The sequence below is a fragment of the Chelmon rostratus genome, chromosome 22 (assembly GCF_017976325.1).
Source record: "Chelmon rostratus isolate fCheRos1 chromosome 22, fCheRos1.pri, whole genome shotgun sequence".
Taxonomy (NCBI): Eukaryota; Metazoa; Chordata; class Actinopteri; order Chaetodontiformes; family Chaetodontidae; genus Chelmon; species Chelmon rostratus.
The window spans coordinates 8,952,912-8,979,994 of record NC_055679.1 but is presented as its reverse complement, the minus strand read 5'-3'; the positions used below and the strand labels follow the sequence as shown (position 1 = coordinate 8,979,994).

General features: G+C 45.9%; 1 protein-coding gene across 3 annotated transcripts in view; it reads right to left on the bottom strand.

Moving 5' to 3' along the window:
- foxp2 (forkhead box P2) overlaps positions 1-27,083 on the bottom strand; it is a 98,662-nt gene that overhangs the window by 43,196 nt on the left and 28,383 nt on the right. For 2 of the 3 annotated variants that reach the window (XM_041963711.1, XM_041963712.1), the window contains exon 4: positions 14,285-14,471. The exons of the other annotated variant lie outside the window; for it this stretch is intronic. In XM_041963711.1, the coding sequence (XP_041819645.1) occupies positions 14,285-14,461 (177 nt within the window). In that variant the 5' untranslated portion in view covers positions 14,462-14,471. The remainder of the gene's footprint in view (positions 1-14,284; positions 14,472-27,083) is intronic. 3 annotated transcript variants of the gene reach the window in all.

Here is a 27,083-nt window from a genome sequence, read left to right as displayed (position 1 = left end):
ACTTCCTGGCTTGGGTCACGTTGGGGGTTGTTGTTATTAGGGGATATGGCAGATATTGGAATGACGACACGGGTGTGAAATAGGCTGCCCTCAACAGGTGCGTCTTCACAGCGCCGCGGCCTCCGCAGGATGTTTCCGAGAGCAGCTGTAAACGCGGCGTATCAATTGCCGATCAATAAGAAATGGCTTGCGTCACTGTAACAGGCTCAGCGTGGTGTGCAGAGCAGATGTTTTGTGTGTATGCATGTGTGTGTTTGTTTCAGGGAGTAAAGGGCTGCTGTTCAACACTAGGCTGTCGGCCAGAACAGCTCCAGTCATGCTGACAGCTTTGACAACTCCCACACACACACACAGCACCACACCACCAGGCTTATCTATCTTCGCTTCCAGGAAACGCAGACACAGAAGGAGGAGGGAAGGGGAAAAAAAAAGAAGAAGAAGAGAGAGGCAAAAAAGAAAAAGTGTGACACTTTATCAAGCCGGAGAGAGTCGCACGCCACGGAAAACAAGGCACAAACAGTTTAAGCCGAACAAACAAACATGGCTGATTGGACTGAGGCTGCAGGCCCGCTGGCGGGGGAGATATGCGCTGACACTCCACACCAAAATATTTACACCCTATCTTCTTATATAAGTGGATTCAGGGCAGATGGATGGATGGATACGGATTTGGAGGGGCTGGCTGGAGAGGATAGACAAATGAGAAGGAGGGGGGGGATAAGATGCCCTACACAATGTCTGAATACAAAAGTGGGGCCTGAGTTTGTGAAAACAAGCAAAGTGTGACCAGGGAGCGTTGTTGGCAACGGCGGAGGCTTCAAACAGTTTGTGCAGGAGTCGGAGAGTGGAGGCAGCTGCGTGGCGTGAGTGTCTATTAGAGCTCAAACCTGAGGCTGGTGTTGCTCCACGTCTTTGCATCAGAGGTGGAGGTGGAGCAAAGCGCAACAGTGATTACTCGAGTATGGGTGACGACTTTTTGTGATTATGCTTTGAACATTCAGAAAATAACGCAGCTACTACAATTTTTTTTTTTGGGAAGTGGGTTGACGCTTGATGTGTGCCGGCTTCTGTGTTCGCTCGTGATCTCGTTCACCTTAAGTAACTCAGCCAGCGGAGAGCAGAAAGACTCCCATCCTTTTCTAAAGGTCAGAACTGGCGATGGCTCGCCGGTGCCTCAACAATAGCTCCAGATTCAGTTCCCTTATCGCCTCCACAAAGCCCACACTGAGCACAATACACACCTGGAGTCAGTCACCTGTGCTTGGAAAGGAAATACAAAATAATGACTTCTTTTGAATGCAGTTGCAGAAGTTGATAGCAGCAGGCCTTATTCTGCATAACATACTCTACAACTACTAGTCTATTAACTACGAGTTTCCCCTCAATAACTCCTGATTACTGCCTAATGATATTAAGGAAGTTGTTGTGCGTCTTAATAACTGAACCCGTAATGACCCTAATCACCTAACCCCCAGAATAAGAGCCAATATGCTAACAATATGCATGCAAATCAGCAAACCAAATGGCACGGCTGAAAGCTGCACAACCAAAACATATTTAGGCATTAAAAAAAAGTGACACAACAGCAGATATTTGCTTGATTGACAAGTATGTAAACAAGTCAAAATCAGCCATGGTGCTTGCCACTTCCTCGTCACTCCTCGGCTCTACACATACTCCTTGTTCCCAAAATGTGGCTCATCTGGCTCCAATAGCTGCTGGGATGGTGGCAAGCGGGCCACCAAAATGCAGTCTTCCCAAAGAAAACCCAGAAACCTATAGGTTCTCAAATGGTGCTTTCATGAGACACTGGAGGAGAAGATAGACTGGAGAGAAAGAGAATTTGGAAAGTATGTAGGAGTAATGAGCATTTTAATGTATGACTCAATAAATCAACAGTGTGCAGTGAACACAGGAGGGAGGGAGGGAGAGGTCCATGGAGAATCTGCCTGGGCCTCAGGATGGAGGTAAAGCTATCCAGCAGAACAATGGGCTTCTGTGTCCTGCTCTGCTATCTCTATCTCAGGATTTTTCAGCTACTTCAGCTTCCTCTGGCCCGACGCATGAAACGCTTCATCCAAACAATGAAAATCCGCCTTTTGTTGTTGTGCTCTCTCTTTTTTTTTTCCAAAGTGGATAATAAGTCCATATTGATCACTTGCTCTCTCCCACCTCTTCGCCGCACTTTGAATTCAACTCCACTTCTCTCTCCGCTCCCTCCCCCGCTCATATCACATTATTCATTTCTTCCCCTCATCCTTCTGTCTTTCTTCCCCCGCTCTCCCACGTCTCTCACCCCTTGTTTATTGATTCTCTAGATTAAGAATTCCTAGGGTGGAGGATTGTAACACACAAGCATCAAATTATTTTGGGGTGTGCTTATTTGCCTTTCCCTTGCATCTATTTGGCCTGTGTCTGTAGACAATTATGCCTACCCAGCCCCAGACTCAGGTGCTAATAATGAAGGACAAATAGAATCATATGTGTAAACTTCCCCCACTGATGAAAATTTATATTAACTTTCTGCCACAGTAAACAGAGCTGCATAGCTACACCATCCCGGGAGGATTGACGAGATGAATTTGCTCGCTCCTACCCCAGGAAGAAAGCTCGTATAGGAGGGAAGAGTGGTGGTGGAGGGGGCTCGGGAGGGCCGTCTTGCTTCATTGTGTAACCTAGCACTTATTTTTCCACTAAGGAAGACAAAACACGGGCCTGCTTTGCTCATCACAGGCAAAGTGTGTGTGTTTATGTCTGCGAGAGGGAGGTGAAGGGAGCATACGCGCCGATACGTGCGCGCCTGCTGAGACGCTGGGAGGCCCGAGCCAGCAATAACACGAGAGCGCGGCCTGCCGTCGGTCACCGCGGCCCATGATATTCACCGGCATCCCAGCTCCTGCTGTTATCACCATGGATAGTCTGTGCAAATATAGTGATATATGTGTTCTAGCGGGGGGGCGTAATTGTTTGCAGCTACCTTCAAGCTGAACCCCCAAACTGAGGTGGAATTTGAAACAAGGACTGTCTTTGTCAGAGTGAAAAAAGAAGCGTTTTGACTATTTCCACCAGGCCTGAAAGTTGGACCATAATCTCAGATGTGGCATGAATTTGCATCATAAATTCTTGCTTATTAGCTCTTAGTCAAACAGATGTCTTCAGCCATTCTTCTACCCACTGTCTTCATCACTTATGAAATTCAATTTGCCCCACATCACCCCCTTTTCCCCTCTCTCTCTCTCTCTCTGCTGGTGGCTCTAAGTCTTTACTGTGACCTGTGCTGTAGCCGCTACGTTTAGATAAGGTGACAGCAGGCCCATTCAGCTACGCTCTTTATCTACTGCTGCTCTTAGGGAAGTCCTTTTAGAGCCCGACGACTGAGAGCTACCACAATATACTATCACAAAGAGGACAGAGAGGAAGAAAAACAGAGAGGCAGAGAGAGAGAGAAGAGGTATTTGTGTGGGTGGAAGAAGGGAGAGAAGAGTGTGTATTTGTTTGACGTGGACAGAGTGTGTGTGTGTATGTGTGTGTGTGTGTGTGTGGGGGGTGTCAAGTATTCTCTTTGCAAAAAGCAAAGCTGGCATGAAGCATGAGTGTTCAACTGTGCAGCCCCTCCACAAGCCTGCAGCCACACATGCAAAAAAAAAAACAAAAAAAACACAGATACACACATTCTCTCTCTATTACGCACTCTTTCTCTGCCCTGAAGCGCTTGATTTCCTCTTCAGGTGATTATGATCCCTCTCCTTTTCGCAGTTCCAGGCGAGTGGAGGTCACACAGCTGGATGAATACCTGATATGAAATGCTGCTTTCAGGCCAGCCATAGTTCATTTGGAAAAAGGGGCTGAGCCCAGTGGAAATACTGGAATCGTGAGATTGGAAGAAGAGCTCAATTGGTCAGACCTAGTTACTTTTTAACAGTATGCAGATTATCTTAACATCCTGCAACATGCTCTCTCTATATGACACTATATAAAACTACAAGCTCACTGCAGCTACTCAGTGAGCTGGAACACAGCTGCATTTCAGCGCAAACTAGAGTTTTCTCATCATTCTCATCAGAGTCTCAGACGTAGAATGACTGTCTTTGTTGACAAGAACTGATTAAGAGGCTCCCACTCCAAAAACATGGCCAGAGGCGACTAGCGATGTGACTGTGGCACCGGAGAACAGGCAGACGCCGTGGAAGAGCTCGTGTTGTGCAGGATGCCAATACAGACGGATGCGACTGAGAATGTGCTAACGCAGATGTGTGCATCCGGGCGCTGTGCATACGGGACACGTGCCCAAACATATAGAGCGGGGCTGTGGTGGTAAATAAAAGGCTGCTGCATCCTGGGAGGGTAAACTGCATTTAAGTGCATTTACCCTCCATTAAACCGCTGACAGAGACACACACAGCATGTATACAGCATATACACTCAAAGCCAACACAGGTGCACAAAACAATGATTAAGGAAAACAGGAACGCTACAGAGTGTCACCGAAATGGGCTTAAAAAGGGCCAGATATTGTCTAAAACTGCTTGCGTGCACGTGCACCGACACAAGTGTGCAATCTGTACGTGGGTGCGTGTTTGTGCATCAGATCCCGTCCTGGGGGCTCTGCTGTTGCAGGTCAATAGTATGAGTGTCTGTCTGTCTGGTCCTGCAGAGCTCAGGTTCAGTGCTGAGTCTCAGTGTTATCCTGTTCTGGGGTCGATGAGAGAGCACCATGACCTTAGCTGTGAATGACCTCACCTCACCCGCTGCACGGCCAACCCTGCAGCTGTCCTGCAGCTGCAGTGACACATCTAACAAAACTGTATTAGTGCATACTGTAAGCAGCAAATTTTGCAGTGTGTTCATTTTTCAGACGATTATTTTGAGCTTCAATGATTATGCTTTTTTTATTTTAGCTTTTCTTCTAACAGCCGAGAGCGGAAAAGTTTGTTTCCTGCCACTGAACGAAATCAGGACAGACTTCTGCTCAACTATAGTTTATACAAGTTTATATGACTAGTTTGTCTTGCCATTAGCCCCCAGTGGAGGGTGATGTATCCACCAATGAAAGCCACACTTACCCCCAAAGATCAGCTCAATAAATAGCCACTACATCTGCCTGTGGAAGGGCAATGGATCACATCCACCCCCCTGTCCTCTCTCAATCTCTTTTCTTATGTAACACCCATCTTTTACTGTGCTCTTCCTCTCCTTCTTCCCTCCTCCCTGCATTGTACCTTGGTAGTTGTCTTGTGAATATTCCAATTACAGCGCTGTGTGTTTGACCTTTAAATGTCCTGTAGAAGATATAGTTATCTGCCTTCCACTCTGACACCCAGCGTCTATCAATCAGTGTTGCACACCCCCCACTGCCACCATCACCAGAGCAGGCTGAGAGTCTGAGCTGGTGAAATGTGTGTGTGTGTGAGTATCTGTGTGTGTGTGTGTGAGAAAGAGATGGAGCTATCATGAGCACAGACTGCTAAAGTAAGGTCGGCAAAGAAGCTGATAAAGTGATAAAAAGGGAAAAATGCATAAGGTTTGTGTGTGAATACATAAATGTATCGCGGATATACACACAAACACAGAAGAGTGAGAGAGATGTTAAACATTTTTCCCCCCCTCTAAGCTGCCACCAGCTTGACTGAGCCTTCCTTCCATAAACAAAGCCTTTTTTCCAGCAGCATCCTATATCACGCTTCTGAGAGCAAGCAAGCGGGAGCAGAGTCATACTTCTTTAGTTTCGTTCTCGTCCTCCGCCCTTTTCCAAAGGGCTAATCTACATCTTTCATTGCATCAAGAATGGAAATTCACAAGAAATGCTTCTTTTTCAATTTCATGCTGAAGTAGCTCAAGTTAGTGGATGTAATTTCTCCTAACAAGAAAATTTATCACTCTGTCGCACACTTAGTCCGGCTATGTGAGAAAAGGGCTTCCTTTCCGCCGCTTTTTTTTTTTCCTTCTTCTTTGGGCTTTGATAAATGTGCCAAAAGCATGATCACTCCCTTCATAGCACTCAACACAAGGACAGAACAATTACAGTGGTTATTAAAAAAATAAAACCTCTGGCTGAAATTTGTATGAAAGATAAATGACATATCATTTAGGACTGTGAAGGCATTACAAAATTAAGTCAGGACTAAGCCAAGAGGGGGATGGGGCTCGTTTTACACATATTGTGGGGACCTCAACTTCTGAGTCTGAGAATTATGTCATGGTGCAGACACGAGCTGGTTGGCACACTGCTAACACAAAGGCTACGGAGAGAGCGAAAAGGAAAACAGCTTTCATTGACATTGAAAGGGATTCTCTCCTCACACAGCTGAAACTTGTGCCAACAAAGAAGTATTTCCTCCCGGTGACACGAATTCGAGAGACTAACGATGCACAAAACTCCTGCAAATCCATTTGAAGTTTTCGTGCAAATTATGATTATCAGGTTCACACTGAATTGGATGATGAAGTCCAAACAGGTGAGGGGGAATGCATGAAGAATAGTATCGCTGAAACAATACCACGCATGGCCAAGCCACCGGGCTAATGTATATTTATCATGTAAACTTCTGATAAATGCATATGCAGAAACAATCAAATCTGCGGGTTTCAATTGGAAGATTTTTGCACCATGGACTCAAGCGTGAAACCAATATCAGCTTAGTGTCTAGTGGAGCTTGAAGTGCCGCGCCGAGCCCGCAAAGCATGTTCTGCATATGCTCACGGGCGTCACTTTTATCAGGGTGGAACAAGCAGCTTTCCAGTGCTATCACTGATCAATTCGTGTGAGTTAAGTCCCCCAGCGTGGGTAAATAAGCAGCGGTTAGGTCTTGATGAGGAATGGCAGGCTGTTTGAGCGCCAACATAGGCTGGAGAGGGGCGGGCCTGTCTGTCTCTGCTGCGATGGATTCCTGGTGCGACTTCCATCATTAACCTCAGAGCTAGAGTACATCTTATTCTCTGTATCTGCCCGAAACAAATGTTCAACAACAGTTCACCCTCTCGAAGGACTTGGTTGTAAGGGGATTTCTTCTTTCATGAATCTATATGTGTCAAACTGTTTGCCCACATTTGAAAATACAGCTAAGAATATGCCTGACGGTATTATGAAGTTGTAAATGATATGATGTCAGTCCACCTTGACAGCCACATGAAGACCTGACCTCGGCTGATATACTGGAAAACTCGGCAGCTTCACTTCTAAAGCCTGCAGTGAAGAGAGCCAAAGCCAGCGCTAAGTGACATGTCAGTCAGTTCGCCTGCTCGGAGCCTTCAATTCCCCACGGCCCGAGCTTATTTACTGCATTTGTATGAAAAGCTGTGAGGAGGAGAGGACTGAGAGCCCGGCTGGCTCTCTTACATATGTATACACTGTTTGGAGGCAATGCGCAAAGAGCACCCCCCACACCCACTGCACTCGCAGCCTGGTAGCGTTACAACTACAAACAACTTGGGAGAAGGCTAGAGCCATTTATATATTCAGAAATGGGTCAGGGATGAAGGTAATCGGAGCAGCAGAGAGTGTTAACAAGTGCGACACGCACACACACACACACACACAAAAAAAAACGATGATGATACCTGGAGCCCAGATTTGGGGCGCATTAGAGTAAGAGAGCAACGCTGACAGTAAGGATGCTCCTGTGTTTTGCTAGTGAGCTTCTTAACCAGATTTGGAGTCATTTTAATATTAGTTAGAGAAGGGGAGGAGGGGGTACACACAACAAACCATCAGGCATGCGTTTCAGAGTCTGATTTGTTACTATTCATGGCTAAAGCGGAGAGGAACTGTAATACTAGACATGCTTGTTAAATTCACAACACTCCAAAGCTGCCTTCTAGCAAATCCTGTCTTTTGGTTGTCAGCTTAAGACACCCCGGCATATGCATATGTAGGATTTTTAAGCTCTGTTAAATGGATGGCGGTGTCGTGGCCGATCAAATGACTGTAAGCCACTTGCCTTTTTTTTGAGGGGGGGGGCATTTACAGAAAAAGAAGACAGCAATGTGTTACCTTGCATGCATTGGAAAGCACCCTCCTTCCACACACACACACACACACACCAGTTTCCTCTATCCTCCTGTTAACTCCACATTAGAGGCAAACAGAGCCATTTACATGTATGTTTCCAGGCTGCGGGTGACAGTAACACTCCACCCTGCCATATTAACGGCTGGTACTCTGTTTAAGCCAACGACAGGGGAGTGGCAACAAACAATGACAGAATGCCTGTTTTCGATTGTGAGGCCACGAAAGATGATACGCCATTCAGCACCAAGGCGGTTTGCAAATAAATTATTGTGCAGGGTATTGAGCTGAAGCAATCGCTCAGTCCACTCGGAGAATGCGCGGAGTGTGTGGTTGTGGCGAGCGCGTATGTATGCTTGTGTATAGGTGTTTGTGTGAGTGGACTTATAGATCCAGTGCCATTTATTTCCCAGAGCTGGAGCGGGGCAGTTAGGGAGGCGTAAAAGGAAATGAGTTGTGAAGTGGCCATTGATCCTGGCCTGTACTAGTTTGGCGAGAGACTGCAGGACGACTGGCCACAGTGTGTGCCGCTGAATGGCTGCCTCTTATTTACACTGAGGCGGTTAGCCCTGGCCCAGTTCATTCATCAGCCCGCTAATGCGCTGCACGGGAAAAAAGGTAAAGAGAAAATGTGTCAGGTAAAAAAAAGAATGATGGTGATTCCATTTAGCGCATTTATCTTTGTCGTTAAAATGTATGAAAATGTTAAAGCACACGTGGCTTCTGATTTACTTTACATTTAATTTCCTATGAGCAAAAAAAAGCCTTTCACAGCAAGTGACCTCTGTGGCATTGATCTGATATCCTGCATGCACACACACACGCACATATGCAGCATGATGTGCCCCCCCCCCCCCCACCTGTGCTGCCCCTCGACCTGTAGACCACACTGCCTCCTCCACAGCTCCCAGCTGCTTGAGCATAAAAATACCCGTAAGTGTTTATTTCCAGCAGACTTCACCCTGTCTGTCTATCTCCCTCATCCTCTGCATCGCTCGCTCTCTCTGTCCCTTTCTCCTCGGCTCTCTTTCAAGCCTTGCAGCTTGACATTTCGCCGCGCTCTCGGGGGACTCCTGTGCGAAATGGAGTTACTGGGAGAGCGCCACTGTAAATTCCAGGAGGCCACATGTAATGTGTCTTAAACATAGATGGACAGCCCAGGTTTCGAGGAGCTGAAGAATGAGACGGAGGCGGGGTGGCGATGAATGGGAGAGGAGGAAGAAGAGGTGGCGTCTAGATAGATAATAGAATAATACTGTGTTTTGTCTGGGGAAGGGTGAGCAAACAGTAGCTGTGCTGTCATTCACACCCTATATCTTTAGTGTCATCGCAAAGGGGGAAACTACAGGCCTATATGTCACAGGCCTGTATGTACTATTCTGCCGGGACTGTCTGCGATAGCTGGGCCTGAAATAAAAAGAAGGATGGCTGTCATTGTAAATAAGTCAGACACGAGGATTGCCAGGGAAGAGCTGCCTTTTCACTGAAGAGGGGGAAATAATTTTACAAAGACATACAGTACACGTCGCTTCCCTAATGCTGCTCCAGCCTTTACGGAGGAGCCTTATCTTGGCACAGGTGACGACGGTTCACAAAAGGCTCCTTTATGAAATTGTTCATATTTCAGCCGAGGTCTGTCTCCTGTCCTGGGAGGTGATTGATGCATCAGGACCAGGGCCGGTGTCTTATTTACACAGTTGAGTGGGGCAATCTCAGGCCTGAAAGATAAACCTAATGAGCTTCTTTGTGTCAGGGTGCAAATGAGAGACACAGTCCTCCCTCCCTCCCTCTTTCCCTTTTCCATCCAAAGGGACAGTCTGGGTGATTAGGCCTTTAAATTATGCTCAAGGGCAAAGCCCAGATTTGCATCTTCGGTGTGTGTGTGTGTGTGTGTCTTCTCAGGGAGAGAGAGAGGGAGAGGCAGGTGAAGGGCAGAGAGAGAAACATGCTGGAGGCTTGTTTGTGCGAGGTGATGGGAGGTGAACGCTCTGTGTCAGTATTTTAAGCATTTACCGACACTAAACAACAAACTCCAGTTGTTGCAAGAGGGAGCTGAGCTCATGCGTCTGTCAAGTGAGCATGCATGCACACACACACACACACACACACACACACACACACACACACACACACACACACACACACACACACACACACACACACACACACACACACACACACACACACACACACACACACACACGCTGTCATTTTGTCCTTTGTCTGTGGGGTAACTTTCTCCCTAATGACATTCATTTTGGGGAGAATTTCATTTGCCCCTAAACCCTAAATATTACCCATCACTCGCTGTCAGCTTTCTCATCCCATCCGTTTCCTCCAGCTAAACAGTGAGGAAGGCAGGTTAATTGCTGTCACTCTCAAGTTGGACCACTGCCTAACTCTCGTGTAGCGACAGGGGTAGCCCAGAAGTAAGGTGGCACCTTGGCGCACTTATTGTAATTTCTGTCAGAATGCTGCAGTCATTTAAATGGGGCTGGCTCGTTTGCATTGTGCTGCATCATGCGCCTCGGGAAAACACTGCGAAATGCACGCCAAGCCAGTTTACCAACACGGAGACCGCCGCAACACTCTCTTGTAAACTGCATTTTTGTGCAAAAGTGAATTAAATATTAAAAAAAAAAACAAAAAAAACAAATGCTTATATAAGTAACAAACATAAAATAAACAACCAATAGCAACTTTCTCCATTATGTTTAAGTTGAATGAGTCAGTGATCTGGATGAGCAGTGGGCTGCACAGACAGAAGGTTATTCCTACAGCTATCCAGAGGTTAAAACAACTGGCCCGGCCAAAACAGATAAGCCTCCATCGTGCTCTTAATATCAATACACTCCAGTAAAGTAGTACCAGTAGGAGTCAGTTTGGAGGGGGGGCAGTAGTCTTGCGCATTGGCTCATCAATCCCACTGATAACCCTGGCAGGATTAAGTCCACAGACCACTGTAATCAACTAACAGCCTCATTATGGGACATTATGGTATAGATCCAAAGATCAATGCATAGCTCCCATGTACGTACATATCAGCATCTAATATTAGCCTAACTATGGTCTATGATAAATTGATTGGGAATATAAGATCAGCATTTTTTTTTTTTAATTTGGGAGCTTTTATACTGATCATTTTAGCATAGTAATTAGGGCTGTGCAACATTCATCATTTGCTCTGATACATATCTGCAGCTGGCAAATTGCAATCAGATACAGTGGGTATCTAATCTGTGATCTCAAATCAAATTAGGTCTATTTAGACAACCTTGGGAACGGGGGTGATGAAACCCTGACAGAAATTAGGGGTTGAAAATTCAATTGTGACACAGTACTTATTATTCAGATGCACAGATAACATGGAGCTTTCACACTGAACACAATGGCCTGTATGAACAACATAGGTTGTACACAGGATTTGCAATCAAATAAAAACAAGTGAATGATTTGTGGAAAAAAGGAGAAAAAAAACTATCTATATCTGAATATGGAAAAATTGCTCCTGTGTAACTTGGTCTTGATCTGTGTCCTATAAGCCTTTGGCCGAATCTAAGGCGACAAGACCTTAAGATGCTGCTTTTCTAATTATAGCTGCAGGTGGTATTTTGGAGCTGCTAGGTAATGGCAGAACCCACAGGGACAGTGGAGAATTCATCAGTGCTTATTATTAATCATCCCCCCAGCAGCGTGATGAGAGACTGGAGCTTCTATACCCACTGGACCACTCAATGTCATTCCAAATATGGGTGGAAAATTACACCCAACAGCCTTCCCTCAAAATGGACTCAGAGCAGACGTGGACTGGAATTTTTTAGCTGCACACAGGTGAAAAGAAAAAAAAAAAGAAAAGAAAAGAAAAGTGAAAGCATGGATGGATGCATGAATATATGTGAAGGGATGACCACACAGATGCATGCTTCAGACACACACCGTGCAGGCATTGCATTGTGTCACTCACATCACCTTATTTAAATGTGAAATAGCTCCGTGCTAACAAATGCATTTAAAAAAGAAGAATAGAAAAAAAATCCCCTCCATCTATCGTCCTCTCCTCTCCGAAGGGATGCAGGGTGAGTGCGCCACAGGAAGTGTGTGTGAAGTTAACAGCACAAGGCCCCTGTTTTAAAAAGCCTCCAGAGACCTGTTAGCTGGACCGCTCATTTCAATGTGTCTGTCTCAGGGTTGGGAGAAGGCCTGGGCTGGCCTCTTTACAAGGCGCACACTGTCATACACGACCCCCCCCAGCCCCAAACCCCACCCACCACTACGAAGCTCTTAGCCGTACGTCCATCTCAGACACTTAACGAGACACTTTATGCTTACGTCGCTTTTCTCTCTCAGTGCTGTGGCCCTTTTTTTCCCTCCACAGCACAGCTTCTTTGTTTTTAGACGACTTACTGAGTTTACATCCACACGCACGCATTCATACACTCCTCAGACTAATAAGTGTCACATTACACCTCGAAATGTTTCGCTTAAAAAGTCACAAAACATTTCACGGATCAATTAAAACATTATTTCGATTATTTGCAATAAAAAAAAAAACACTGAAATAAAATCTACAATAAAAACACTAAAAAAGGGATTCTTACACTGCAGCTCTCTTCTACTTTCTAGTGCAACATAACGCACCGTGGCACAACAGTGAAACAGTAGCTTCTTATCCTGCTCTCTGTCTTTTTCTATTTTACCCTCAATCTGCAGAGAGTATCGACACAGATATGAAGCAGCCCTCTACCCAGTGCCTTCAAATGTAAAAGAGTGATGATAGAGAGGGAGAGAATTGACCCCAATCAGGTGTGTGTGTGTGTACAGGAAGAGTGGCAGAGGGGTGATAAATGGGGGGGTAAGGCCACAGTGCTATGATGCCGCCGCAGCCACCGGCAGGACCACTGGGGTCGTGCTGTGAATGGAGGATGGGGGGGATGGAAGAGGTGGCGTTGAGGGAGGGGTGGCTGCAGGACATGCTTCTTTTTTTAAACACCCCCTCTCCTGCATCCACACATCATCTATTGCACTGCCCTGACCGAACTGACCACAGGCTTTCAGCTGCCTCCAAAAGCACGCGCGCACGCAGATCCACGCTTGCGTGAAAATTCCCATCAAACGAAAAGGACAGCACGCATCATGACGAACCCGCGGCGTTGTCCCCCATCCACCCCAAAGCATGGCCCTCTGACCTCGTCTCCCGCTGCTCTTTTGGCAAACTGTCAAAGCCATCATTCACCGTGAAAAGACACGAGAGACACTTGACTCCTTTACTCTGCTGGCGACTGACTTTCACAACTCCTGACCCCCCCCCACCTCCGCCGGCCACATGCGGATCATTCACCCTCAACTTGCTCTGACTGAGAAGAATAGAAGCAGCACAATAAAACACGGGTGTGAAGACGGAAAAGTAAAAGATATTTGGCATTAGTTAGCAGTGCCTCCAACCGAAAAACAATTCAGTGCAATCAATACAATAAATAACCAACAGAAGGGAACAATACCATCAAGTCATGCACAGAGAAAATGATGTGAAAGTGTGTTTTAAAAAAATCTAAATTACTGGATTTAGGCAAACGAGCCTTTCAAAAGTGTCCCAGTCAAAGGTTTGTGTGCCGCTGGTGGGTCTCTGCTTAGAGCGCCTGCATCTGTGTGTGAGCCTCCAACCAGTGATGAGTTAGGAGGCCCTCTGGTGGATAGAGCGCTGCCATGACACACACACACACACACACACTCGACTCAAACCGGTCCGTACAATCCTCCAACACACACATTCTTTCCCTTCCTCCGTCAGTCTCTCCCTCTTTCTTGCACACACTCACGCACGCTCCTGCATGCACACACACACACACTCTCATACATGGCCTCACATGGCTGCTATACAATACAAATTGAAACGCCAATGCGAAAAAAAAAAATCACAACAAAAATCTTTAACCAAGTGAAACAGTCACCGCAAAAACATTATCATCACTCTGCAGCAAAAAAAGCTTCAGGCAAAACATGCCGACAGCACAACAAACTACCGCGAAAAATTTACCAACAGCACAAACAGCCGATTATATAAACAATGTTCCCCCCATACACGTGCTAAAAAACACATACACACAACAAAAAGCAACATAATATTTCATTGTGCCTCCTGCCTATGCAGAAAACCCCAGCGCTGCCTGAGAAGAGAGCAGAGCAGAGTGGGAGAGCGAGGGGAAAACAGAGTGAGAGAGAGAGAGAGGGAGAGAGAGGGAGAGCGGCAGAGAGACGAGACGGGGGAGAAACACAACTTACCTGCTGTTGTTGCAGATGCAGCAGCTCGACTGTGCTTACTTCGCTGCTCGTGTCACCAGCGCTTGATCTCCCATCTCTACTGCCAGCCTCTAATTGGCTGCTGCTTAGGGTGCTCATTCCATTTTGACTCATTGAACTGTTGCTTATTGTCTCTGTGGCCGACTCCTGCATCATCATGATTTAAAACCTAGAAGTGATTAAGAGGCACCGGTTAGGGCTCTTCTTGTTACAATTCCCCCCTTTTTTCCCTCCTATTTTTTTTTTTTTTTTACGCTTCCATTATCAAGCCCTCAGTCCCCCTCTGCAAATTAAAGCATTTAAAGAAGAGGGAGGGGGGGACAGGAGAAGAGGGGGAGGATGCAGGAGGAGCAATTATGCATTCATTGTGTAAATGAAGCAATACAAAGAGATGCATGTCCTGGTGCTATTTAAAATGGGAGGGGTACCTAAATGTGGCAAACGCTTTTTTTGTCCACTAAAATTTAGGCAAAAAATCTGAGCATATGGCTTCAGAAAAAAACAGGGATTTTTTTCACTGATATTTTTAATAAAAAATAAATTTGTGGGGAATTAGGAGAAAAAATAAGCTAGGACAAATATGATTCACAAATGAGCACATGCTTAATACTTAACATCTCCCTCACACTTTAGGACAGCCAGGCTGCACGGACACAAAAACAGACGCACAGGCAAAGCACTCCTGAAATATTTGCCGTCTTGAAGCTGTCAGATTTTTAGTGTGTGTCGCGTCTGAATGAAGTTGCCTAATGACGCAAAGCTAATCATGCAAAATTAAAATTTGGTGGTGGGGTGGAGGAGGAGCAGGAGGAGGAGGAGAAGGGGGAGGCACCCAATCACATGGTGCAGGGCTGGTGATGAACACTATAATGGGTTTGTCATCTTCGCTGTGGCTAAATAAAATCTGCCTCACCGGGTTCCATACAGGCAGGCTGCTCATATGTCACTCACTGCCCCCCCTCTTTCTTTAATCAAACCTTATATACTAATTTATTTTGTGACATTGAAAAAAAAAAAGCATTGCTTCTCTGAACAATTAAAGCAACGCTGAGCTGCAATCAAACTTTGTGGTGGGAGATCCACAATGCGGACAAAAACAGTAAATAAACACAGGATTGCAAATTAATCCTCTCGTCGTCTATTAGGTATGAAAAACTGGTGAAAGAGAGAGAAAAGAGACGGGAAGAAAAGGAGAAAAAAAATCTATCACGAATATCACTAATGATTGTGCTAAAAACAGCATAAATTATGCATATTACCTCTTCTCTCTCCAGTAATAAATGTTTTATCATTTCCCCCCACATTTAATGCTCTGTACCTTCAGTGGGGCAGAGAGGAGCCCCGCCAACATCAGTCGCCACTCTCACAATAAATAAAAGACAGTCAGACCCAACAAACGACAACGCAAAAAATGCACTCCAGGATTACGGATCTTATGCTGGCCCCATTTGGAAAATATATTTTTTTAATATTTAAAAATGAAATTTTAGGCGATGAATATTTTAAAGTAAAAAATATTTTATATCAATGCCTCATGGAGGAAGTTTGCTGTCAAAAGCTGGGTGGGACACCATTATTTCTACTCCTGTTTTGCCACTTTCACATTTAAAAACACACATTTTTACATCTTAAAAAAAGCCCCCCAAAAACATAATGCCACATAAGCAACACACGTGCAACAAAAGAGGGATGGAGGATGGCTTTTGCGAGCATTCGTGCCCAGCCCACATGGGTGCCGTGCGTATTCTTTGGCCGGTAAATACTGTTTTAATAGAAGTGTGTACATGTCCGTCAAAGTGTTTGTGCGTGCGTGCTTGTGTGTGTGTGTGTTTGACGAGGGGCAGATACAGGACAGGCCTTAAAGGATGTCCACAGCCAGGATAAACAGGATCCAGGCAGGGAGAACAAACAGGGCTGAGCTGTTACACAGAGCAGGGCGACAGCTGCCCGGGACACAAGTAAATAGGGAAGAGGCCAGGACGAGGCGAGCTTGTGAACAAACAGGCCCCTGTTTAACACCACACCGCTCACTACTGATGGAGAGAGGGGGAAAAAAGAGAGAGAGAGAGGAGCAGAGAGGGTGGGGGGTGGGGGGGGTGACGGAGAGAGACAGATGAAAAGAATGAGAGTGAAAGAGAGAGAAAAGGAGAGTGAGTGGGAGGGAGGTAGGTGGTGGAGGTGGCGGCGGCGGTGGTGGTGGTGGAGGGGGGAAGACTGGCACAATGTGACATCCAATCCGGTGATGAATCTCAGCATAAGAAACTCAAGGCTGCAGCCGAGATCAGCCGGCTAATAAGTATTCAAATTAGGCATAAATTTTACATGCCCGATGTTTAAAATATTCAGAGAAAGACTGTCTGATTGCCTTTACTACAATTTTATGAACATTCTAATGGAGCCTGGATCTCTCTTTTTTTTCCGGCTTTCTTTCTTGGACCAGCGACGGATGTTCAGAAAACTTGGGACGATATATGAGACGAGGAAATAAGGATTTTTAATAACATCCGAACGCAATGCAAACCACTGAGGAAGTCCAAGGAAAATTGCTGCTTTGATATTAACAAGCCAATGAAATTTGCTTTTAATGTGTTTACATATGATGGATGTATAAAAATTAATATTTTAAAAAGAGAAAGGGGCAAAATAAAAGAAATCACACATCATAGCTGGAGTAAATTAAAAAAAAAAATCTGACAGGATAATTTGAATTTAATACACAAACTATAAAAGCCAAACAACCGGCTTAATCTCAGCGCCGTAATCTTCCCTCCCTCCTCCAAAATAAAGTCTGTGCAATGTGTCAAACTGCAACATAATGATAATGCAGATATATGCAAAGTGTATTCGCAGAGATCAGATGGTGCTTTAACCTTAATGACAGCGGTGAGATAAATTAATTAGCCATCTAAAGGCGGCATTCAAATCTGCCAATTAGAATGTCAATTAGAAACACAGCCAGGCTGCAACGATGAGCTGGCTACTGAGCGGTGGATCTGACTGTGGGGGTGATGGAACTGTCACACTGTCTCACACACACACACACACACACACACACACAGAAAATACTCAAGAGGGACAGATAGTGACAATACTCGGCACCTCAGGGTGTGACTATATGCATGCTTGTATCTGCATTTGTGTGTGTGTGTGTGTGTGTGTGTGTGTGTGTGTGTGGGTGGGTGTGTGTGTGTGCCTACCCCCATGCCCTGTACCCTCTCTCCCTGAGGGGTACCAGCCCTGACCCCGACTCAGCCCGTCCTAAACCAACTGGGTCGGAAGGAGCCACGCCACCCCCAGCGACAGTATCGACCGGGGCCCTCGCTCTGATCTTCAACGCTGCGTGAGCGAGGCCTGCCGGCTTGCCCGCACGTGTGTTTGACATGCCATAAATTGCCGGTGTCCCGCATTTCAACACACCCGCTATTTGATGCCATTTCCTCAAGCCATAATCTTCCAATGAGGGGGAACCCAGACCACTTATTATCATGATCGGAAACAGAGAGGAAGGCTGTTATTGCCCTGGTAATACGCCGGTAATTCTGTGGATGTATAGCTTTGGGAAGGAAGATGATAGTGATACGAAGTGTTTAGGTTGTGGGCTGGTGGAAAGATAGTGAGAGACGGAGATAACTCTGCGCTCTCTAAATTTACTGTCGCCAACCAGCGCTGATGGCTCCAACGTTTCTATTAAGGTGGAGGCTCAATGGAGGGAAAGGCATTTCCTGGTTAAGCAAAGATAGACACAGACAGACACTTTATTTGCAAAGCTTCAGACCAACTCCGGCTTTTGTCTCATTCCTTGTGCAACCATACCCTTGCTTGCTATTCCTCTTCAGCTTGAGCAAATATTTACTCTCGAATCCTGCACTACGCAAATCTGTCTCTTCCATCAGGTGCGGAATCTGAGAAAGGGTCCTGACGACGCATTTGGCGCAGAGATTGGGAGAATTTCTCCTCTGTCTTCCGAGAAGTGACACGACAAAGGTGTAAGGAGAATTGAGCCTCTCATTGCCTCACGCACACACGTGCACTCTCTCGCTTTCGCACACACACTCACACACACACACACCTATCATTAAAGGGGAAAGAAGCAGCCCTCCATCTTTGTTTGCGAGCTCTAAAAGCCCTTAATGTAGCCTCATTACCTGGCCTGTCTCCCGCTCTATCATGTGCAGTAAACACACACTATGACACTGGCCATCCATCTAGTGGGAATACACAGCTGTCTGCTGTGCTCCAACACTGTCTGGGGAACACTGGGGAATTTAGCACACGCACACACACACACACACATACACACACACACACAAGGTTGTTAACACACACCGGGCTTGACACTGGTTTTCTTCCAGAGTCTCTGGGCTATCCATCTGCAGTGTGAGGATGTTCTCCACTGTGTCTCTGGAACACTGATCCATTCTCTCATTTTATATGCATGAGTTGTAAAAAGAAGAAAAAAAAAATGTTTTCATTCGGGTGACAAAGAAAAAAAAGTGAGCGGTAAATCTGTGATCCCAGACGTCCGTTCATTATCAGCTCACATTTGGAATTCTCTTGGTTCGTGAGATCAAAATAATAATAATAAAATAATAATAGAAATTACATTTCACAGTCTGCTGACTCCTCACAGCTCTGTGATCAAGTCGAGATACGGTTACCATTTAAAATAATCACAGATTCTGTGCTTGAGTGAAATTAATTCATCATTGCCATAAGTTACTATGCATACAAAATAAAGAAGTAACTGGGCAGGGGCTCACATATTCAATACTTCAGATTGCTTAATAAATCAAAATGCCACATATGTGCTGACTGAAGAAACGGTGCATTTTAAAACGATGAATTTAATCTCTGTGCAAATAATGGCGAGCAAAAAAGTTTCAAACAACTTAATCAGGAGCATGCGTTTATGCAAGTCGAGCCATAAATTTATGGCTTCGGAGATTCTTTGATGATGATCACATGCTTGTTTGTTCTTGGGTGTGTGGCTGTCACAGCACAGGGACACCACAAGCAGTTTATTACAGCCCTCAGCTTCAAGCGAGTGACTTTAGAGTCGGAGATGGAAAAACGACCACTTGGAAAGCGACGTTCGACAAAACCCAGTCCCCCGGATTAGGGAAGGCAAGCCAGGCTGCCGTGCCTTAGAATTAAAAGCTTCCTATTTGGCACTAAAGGGCCACCATAAAAGAGCATTAATGACTACTTCTTATAAACCTGTGTATGGTAATGGTTTCTGCTCTCAGATAGAGGAATTTCAAAAGTGTTTCACCGGCGAATAAAGATTGCTTTGGAAAAAAGGGGGCTGAAGAAATCATATTTACAAAATCAGGAGTGGGGCCAAATGAAAAGAGATGAATATGAATAATGGACTTTGCTTTTTTTTTTCTCCGGGATTAACATTATTCAAAGCAACAGAATCAAATGTGGTTATCTCCTGTCCAATGAGCCCTACATTGAGAAAACCTCAGTCATATTTCAATTCTTCATTTGAGCTGACAATAAATCGTAGTTCTGTGATAGGAGACATTCAGTCGAGGATGTTCAGAACTTAATTCTCTTCTATTTACAATAAGGAGATGAGACAGAATAAGATAAAAGACAGACTACTTGCCACAGTGTGTAAGTGTCCCTAAATGGAGTGTGAGTGTGTGTCAGAGTCAGTGTTTGTGGAGTACAGAGAGGGGAAAAAATGACAAAGACAGCCAGAGGAAAGTGTGTAAAGTGCATGTTCAATTGTGCGGTCTGCACAATGTCTCCTTAGAATCAAACGCAAGAGGCACTCATGAATAGTGTGATGATACTATGTTAACACAAATTCATTTTATATGAATACAGCCAGCTCGGAAATATGACAATGGCAAAACAGTTATTGTACATGTGCTATCCAGAAAAAAGAGGCCAACATCAATATGTTAAATTAAAATAAAGAATGAGTAATCTGGTTAAAAAAAGTGGGGAAATATTTAAAGATGAAATTGAATTTAACGTTGATCCAATTGCTTCGTCCGACGAAAAAAAACTAGAGCAGTAAACACACACGTGTTAAGTATGTTGGTGCAGCGCAGCACGCCCCTCACAGACAGAAAAAGAGGAGGAGAGAAACTAGTTTCTCCTGCATTTAGGCTCGTCCCATATCATTTCCACGTTACCCATCAGGCACCTCATTCTGCTGAGGCAGGAGACAGCCCCGCCGCTGTGGGCGAGCGAGACAGTGACGAAAGCTGATCAGTCGGCTCTCATTTGCATATTTGCCAATTCCATTAATTAACTCGGCCCACCTAATCAGGGCTAATTGACCTATAAAGAGGGGAGGCCTCATTGTCTCGTCCAATCATCTTTACCAAGAGTAGAGGAGGTGCGTGCTGGTGAACGCGGGGTACTTCCGACCTAACTGTATTTATAGACCTCATGCGTGGAAGTGCTCCACTCAGAAAAAGACGTTTTATTCTCGCCCTGAACTAAAGCGATCAGGACTGAGCTGCTTTGACACGGAGCGAGAGCTGGGGAAAACAAAAAGGAGAAAATGGACAAATCCTTTACGCCGGTCCGGCGCCTTGTCGAGGGGGAGAGGAGAAGCATCAGAGGAGCTAATGACAGTTGGATGGCCTGGCTCTCCGGTCCTCTCCACAGCGCGGCACATCCAGCGGACAGGCGCGGGGAGCCAGCCGCGGCCGGCGCTGCTACAGAGACATAGCTCATTGTGACGTTTCCAGTTATTTCTGGTTGATTAGGGCCATTATGTCTCCAGCTCTGATTTATGTTGTCATTCCCCCTCAGCAGTCCTGCATCGATAGATCTTAATGAATTGGTAAATAAGGGTGAAGATTGCAGTTGACAACACTGCAACATTCCTCATTCATACCAGACAAGATTTATGTAACCAATTAGGAGCACGGAGAGGGGGGGTGGTCAGGAGGAAAAAAATAATCTTTCCACAGGAAAATTACCAAAGTCTAACCCACGACAAAATAGATAATGGGCAGTCTTTAACACCGGCTTAGTCACACTTTCTCCATGCCCGGTTGGGGACTTTAAAACTGCACAGAAGAAAGGCTCACTCCTGCTCCTCTTAGGATTAAGAAATTGATTTTACAAAAATATACAGAGACTGGCTGACAGCGCGCACTCCCTCGCTGCACCTCTCCATTTTGAAAACACACCCGACCGCTCAATCCACATCTGAATAATGTCCGAACCAAAGATGATGATGGAATCAACAGATTAAAAATTAAGCCCTTGCCAACAAAGCACCACTTTGATATGGAAATGCTAAATTCAAGAAGCCACTCTCTCTCGCCTCCCCACGACACACAACCATCCAAAAAATGAGAGTGTGTCTGTGTGTAGGTGTGTGTGTGTGTGTGGTGGGGGCACGCAAATCAGTCGCTCACTCAATGTTTGATACATCGACCAAGAGCTGCGTTTTTTAATGGTCTCATGTTTGCATTATTTAATTTCTCCACGCTGCAGCTCCAGGAATCTGCTAGCAGACAAATAAAGGCCTCTTTGTCTTTTAAAAAAATTTCCAGATAAAAGTGCTGATCATCAATAGCCAGCGACAGGCCAGGAAGACCCATAGGGCAGGAGTGAACAGAGGTGGAAAATTAAAGCGGAGTGATACGGGAGCCGGCTCCTTTCAGCCCTCTCTCCCTTCAAGCACATGTAAATGAGGCCGTGCTGCTTAACTGCATCATTTATGTGGATAATAGCGGCATCATCATTACGGGAACTCAAATTAAATTACATCACAATTAGCATAACAAAGTGATTGGTTAAACTTTCAAAACAAATAACGCGGCGCCGCTAATGAACGGTGTTAATTGGCCAGTGTGCATTCTAAATAAAACATGCCGGTAAACATGTGTTTTAGTTAAACAATTTTTAAATTCATTTCCCCCACTTTTCTTTTTTTTTTTCATGACAAAAATCAGACAGACGTGGAAAGAGGAAGAAAAAAAAAGACTCAAAACTAGATATCGCCAGGGGGATTTGTAAGCTGAAATATAAAATGTGTAGCATTTAATTTTATTGCGCTAAAGAACCTATTATATGCCAGACTCTGGAGAACAATGTAAATTATCTGCCTTCAAAATGGAGTTTGGCCAATTCTCCATGTGAACTAATCACATAGCTCATTATGCATTAGGGTATTAAATTATGAAGAGGAGTCCCTTTCGCATTCCTGCACAAAGCCCTATGAAATGTTAATAATATGCCCACAATAGCCCAATACCATGCCTGGCTCACCCTCATCAATATTTAAGTAAACAAATTATCCCACTCGCCTTTGATAAAGATAATTAGTGCTTCACCGATGATCAGTCTTGTGACCCCTCTCCACTTCAAACTAAACATCTGCTCCAAAGAGTTTGGGATCTTTTTTTCCCCCTCCACACCAAGAGACGAGAGAAAAACAAATAAGTCAAACTTCAACTAAAAGCTTTGCCCTCTCAAAACACACATCTGCAGCCGATTAATATTTGATTGTTATTCGCTTATGAAAAGGTGAAACAGTGGCTGTGCCCTTTTATTCTGTTTAACCGTGGTGCTGAATCCCCCGTCCTCTGATTTTAATGATCAGTGATTAGCTTAGCGAGTGAGCGGCAACATCTGGAAAACACCACAACGCCGAGCAACTAATGCGAGAGCAGAAAAATGCCACAGCGAGAGAGTTCACAGTCGCGCGCGCGCCCTCGCAACGGACACGCAAACACAAAGCCGCGGCGGTGCGCGCGCTCGCGCACACGCACGCACACACGGAGCCATTCATCAGCGCTAATTAAGCAGCAGATTAACAGAGCCCGCAGACCGAGGCTGCACGGCTACACAGTGGGACGAACCAGCGGGGGAAGGCGAGGAGACACAGCCCGGCAATAAAACACAACCATTAAACACAGCCAAGAGCCTGGAGTCGACTACGGATGACACAGGATTGATGGGTGGATGGTTGGATGATGGATGGATAGATGGATGGATGGATGGATGGATGGAGTCTGCCTGACTTTTTTTCTGTCTTTTTTTTTTTTTTACCTGAAGGTGAGGAGTGCCAGAGAGCTTGACCAGGGAACAGAGTGCTTGCCTCTACCACCGCCGAGGGTGTCTAGCAGCGACGGCCGCAAGTCGACTGGTGTCACCCCGTGGAGAGGCAACACTATCTGTGTCATCACTTCAGCTGTGTTTATGGGGGATGGCATCATAAACAAGCCAGCTCCCCCCTCCGCCACCACCCCCCCACACACACACACCCAGCCCCCGCCCCAGTCTCCCTCTCCTCTCCTCTCCCTCTCTCGCCACCTCACCGCCGCCGCCGTGCCATTCATGCATACTTAAATCACCCTCGCCCCATTAAAAAAAAAAGAAAGCCCAGACGCCTCTCCTGACAATTATTCTATCATTTCCAGTTGTCACCGGGGCAATTACCGACCGGGGCCCCCTGTGCGGGTCGGACATGCAGGCCCGATAGGAGAGGCTTGAGTTGGGGGCGAGAAGGAAAAGAGTGGGAGAGGGGACAGCAGAGGGAGTGTGTGTGAGTGAGTGAGTGTGTGTGTGTGCAGGAGTGTGAATGGGGGGGGGGGGGGGGGGGGGGGGGGGGCAGTGTACAAAATGGAAATTTATGACAGAGACACGGTGGCTTCTTTCTCTCTCCACACTGGAAATAATTAGACCATCATTTCTTATGCCTGACGCTGATGAAATATATCACAATTGCTGGAAAACACCACTTATCATTTCAGTCCACATTTTATTAGAAATGAGAGACATGGAAATTATTAGTTTGATCTCTACTTTGCTGCCTTTTAATCTGGGTTTTCAAATCTGATTCCATTTATTTACACTGGTTACGTTTTGCAAGTAAGGGTAAAGAAAAAAATTACAGTTTTCCTGCTCATTAGGAGCGACTGTGTGTGTAGGTAGTCTGTGTGTGTGTGGGTGGGTCCTGTGTGTGAATGAGAGTGTGTGTGTGTGTGCGCGCGCACGAGTGTGTGAGGGGGGATCTTCACACGGGGAGTGCTGTGACTCCTCGCAGGATGCTTCGCCGGCTCTCCCCTTGCATCTCGGCTGCATGCGTACGAGGCGGCTCGCGCTGCTCTCGCTCTGATCGCACATCTGCTTCTCTGAACGCTCGCCGTTTTCTCTCTCTCTCTCTCTCTCGTGCAAGTGCACACACAGACAGACACAGACACACACACACACACACACACTCTTACACACAACCGGCCGGACTGGCTCTCTACTTTGCTCTATGTACCCGGCGTCGCTGAGACGAGAGGGAAACGGAGGCAGGAGTAGGGCTGGAGGACGCCGCTACGAGAGGTGCATTCGCCGCAGAGGTATGTGTGTCAGGCTTTATTCTAGCGCAGTTCAGTGCTTTTCTTTTCAGCTCTGATTGTGTGCATGTCAAAGTGTGTGTGTGCGTAGATGTAAAGAGTCTGAATGGGATTAGTGAAGGGCTGAGCGGCAGTCGGTAGCCTCCACACCGTGCTCTGGCAGAGAGTGCATAGGGCTCTTAAAAACAATTAGCCATATCACATCCATGCATTACCCAATAACACGCTATCACCAAGCACCGCTACCATGCCACAAGTACACATCCAAACAAAGTCATAAATAGCCCATTACTGCAGAGGAGAGCGAGAGCGAGAGTGATAAAATGACCTACCTTTTAAACAAGGAGTGAGAAATCCACTCTCCTCGGTAAGAAGCATTTGAAGAAGTATTCTCAGAAGCCTGGAAGCATTAGTGTGTATCAAAAATGAAGAGAGGGGGGAAAAATGCCACAGAGCATCAAAAAGTGGGGAAAAAAAAGGTTGAAAGGGAAGAAAAAAAAAAGTGAAGAGAAACTAGCTGACGCTTACTGTCAAAGACATCACCAGAGAAGTATTTACAGCGGTATTTACAGTAATGCGAGGGGAGAGCACCTCTGCCTGGTCACGTCTGAGAGACAGTTGCCGTTTCAGCGCTGCCTAATTAAAACAAGTCAGGCAGCCCCGCTGGATTGTTTTGACGCCTGAGGACCAATAGTACACAAAAACCAGTGGCTTGATCGGTGGGGTAGGGGGGCTGGTCGTGGGGAGCAGAGAGGAGGGGGCGGAGGGTGGCGAGAATTGGCAAAGGAATGGTGGTGGTGGTGGGGGGTGTTGCAACTGTGTGTGTGTGTGTGTGTGTATAAGGGGAGTTCAGAAGAGGCGTTTTGTAGAGGAATCTGAAAGGGGAGGGAGACCACAAAGGTTCAGAAGTGGGGAGACCTCCACATGCCGAATGCTCCCTCACTTTTTCTTGGAACAAAACACTGAGATGATGCTTTTTGAGACTCTTTAGCCGATATCCTATCAACACCGTCTGCACGCTCTAAATACCTTTTTAAGCATTAAACGCACCTGGCCAAACTAAAAACTGAATGAAAGTGAAGCGCACACGCTGACAAGCATTTCCCCTCAGCCGCAGTTTGCGAAAGCTCGGTTTACCACTTGATAAAAAGGCAAACGTGTCGGCGCAGATGTCTTACACGAGGCTGCAGACGTTTGAACAAGTCCCTCCTAATGAATTAGTTCAGTATCTGTGACTGGGACCGCAGAAACCGCCGGTCCCCGCTGCTTACTTAAGTAAGCCAAAGCGAGCCGAATGAAGCCGGGCTGGGCTCACATGTGCTGAACGTGACAACTTGTTTCCCTCCAATGTAAACAATGCACAACAGGCAATGAGCTGCAACATTTAGGGCTAATGTCTGCCAATCCTTTTGTCCAATTTCTTTTTATTCCCTCCTCTCTCGCCCTCTCTCTCTCGCTCTCCTTTCCTCTCTCTGCCTTGCATGCCACAGATGTTTTTCTTAGTCGCTCCAACAGACAGGAATCTACTGGCAAGAAGAAAGGCTCGGTCTTCCCCAGGAGAGAGGAGTACAAAGCCCCCAGTCTGCACACAGCAGATGCAGAAAGCCAGTCCATCTGCCACCAGCTCGCTCTGCCACATGGGCCTGAGAGATTTAATACAAGCGGGGACTTTTTTTTTTTTTTTTTACATAAGTTTGTGCCATATACATAGAATCAAATACAAACACACATCTTATTCTGGCAGAGATGCAACTCCAAATTTAAATTCACAGTTATACACTAACAGACACATGTGCAGGCATACAGGCAGCCACAGCATGAGGTTACGGAGAGTGCAAGATCTTTTATGTTTTAAGGAGAGGCACCCAGGGCAACTATGACAGATTTATTTAGGAAAAGACGTAGCCCCCAATGCGGGGTAAAGACCACTTGAACTTGCAGCTCTGAGCGGTGCACTGGCGTGATTTAACAGGCTCTGAATAGCACATTATCTCCCAGGCTCCGCTGGAGCATATTTCAGCCGTATGATATCATTATTTAGAGACCAGCACAGAGCAAAAGATGCAGCATTTTCATTAGTGTCAACTGTCTGAGCTCTGAGGCAGGGAGGGTAAACACTAAACAATCATGGGGGAGAGAGAGAGAGAGAGAGAGAGAGAGAGAGAGAGGAGGGGGGATGACAAGAGTGCAAAAGCAAGCAAGAGAGAGAAAAAAACACCGCGACAGAGAGGCAAAGGGGGCTAACATTAAACAACTGCTGTTAATTGCTCTAAGCATCCACATTATGCCAGTAATTTCTCCCATTTCTCTTTCAGCACTAAGGGCTTCAGGCTAGAAAGCTCCTTCAGCCCCTTTAATAAACTACTCCGAGTGCCTCGCTGGAAAAGACAAACAAGAGGCCCCTGGCCTTAGAAGCATTCGCTTCACTACGGGGAACGCTGTGCCTGTTT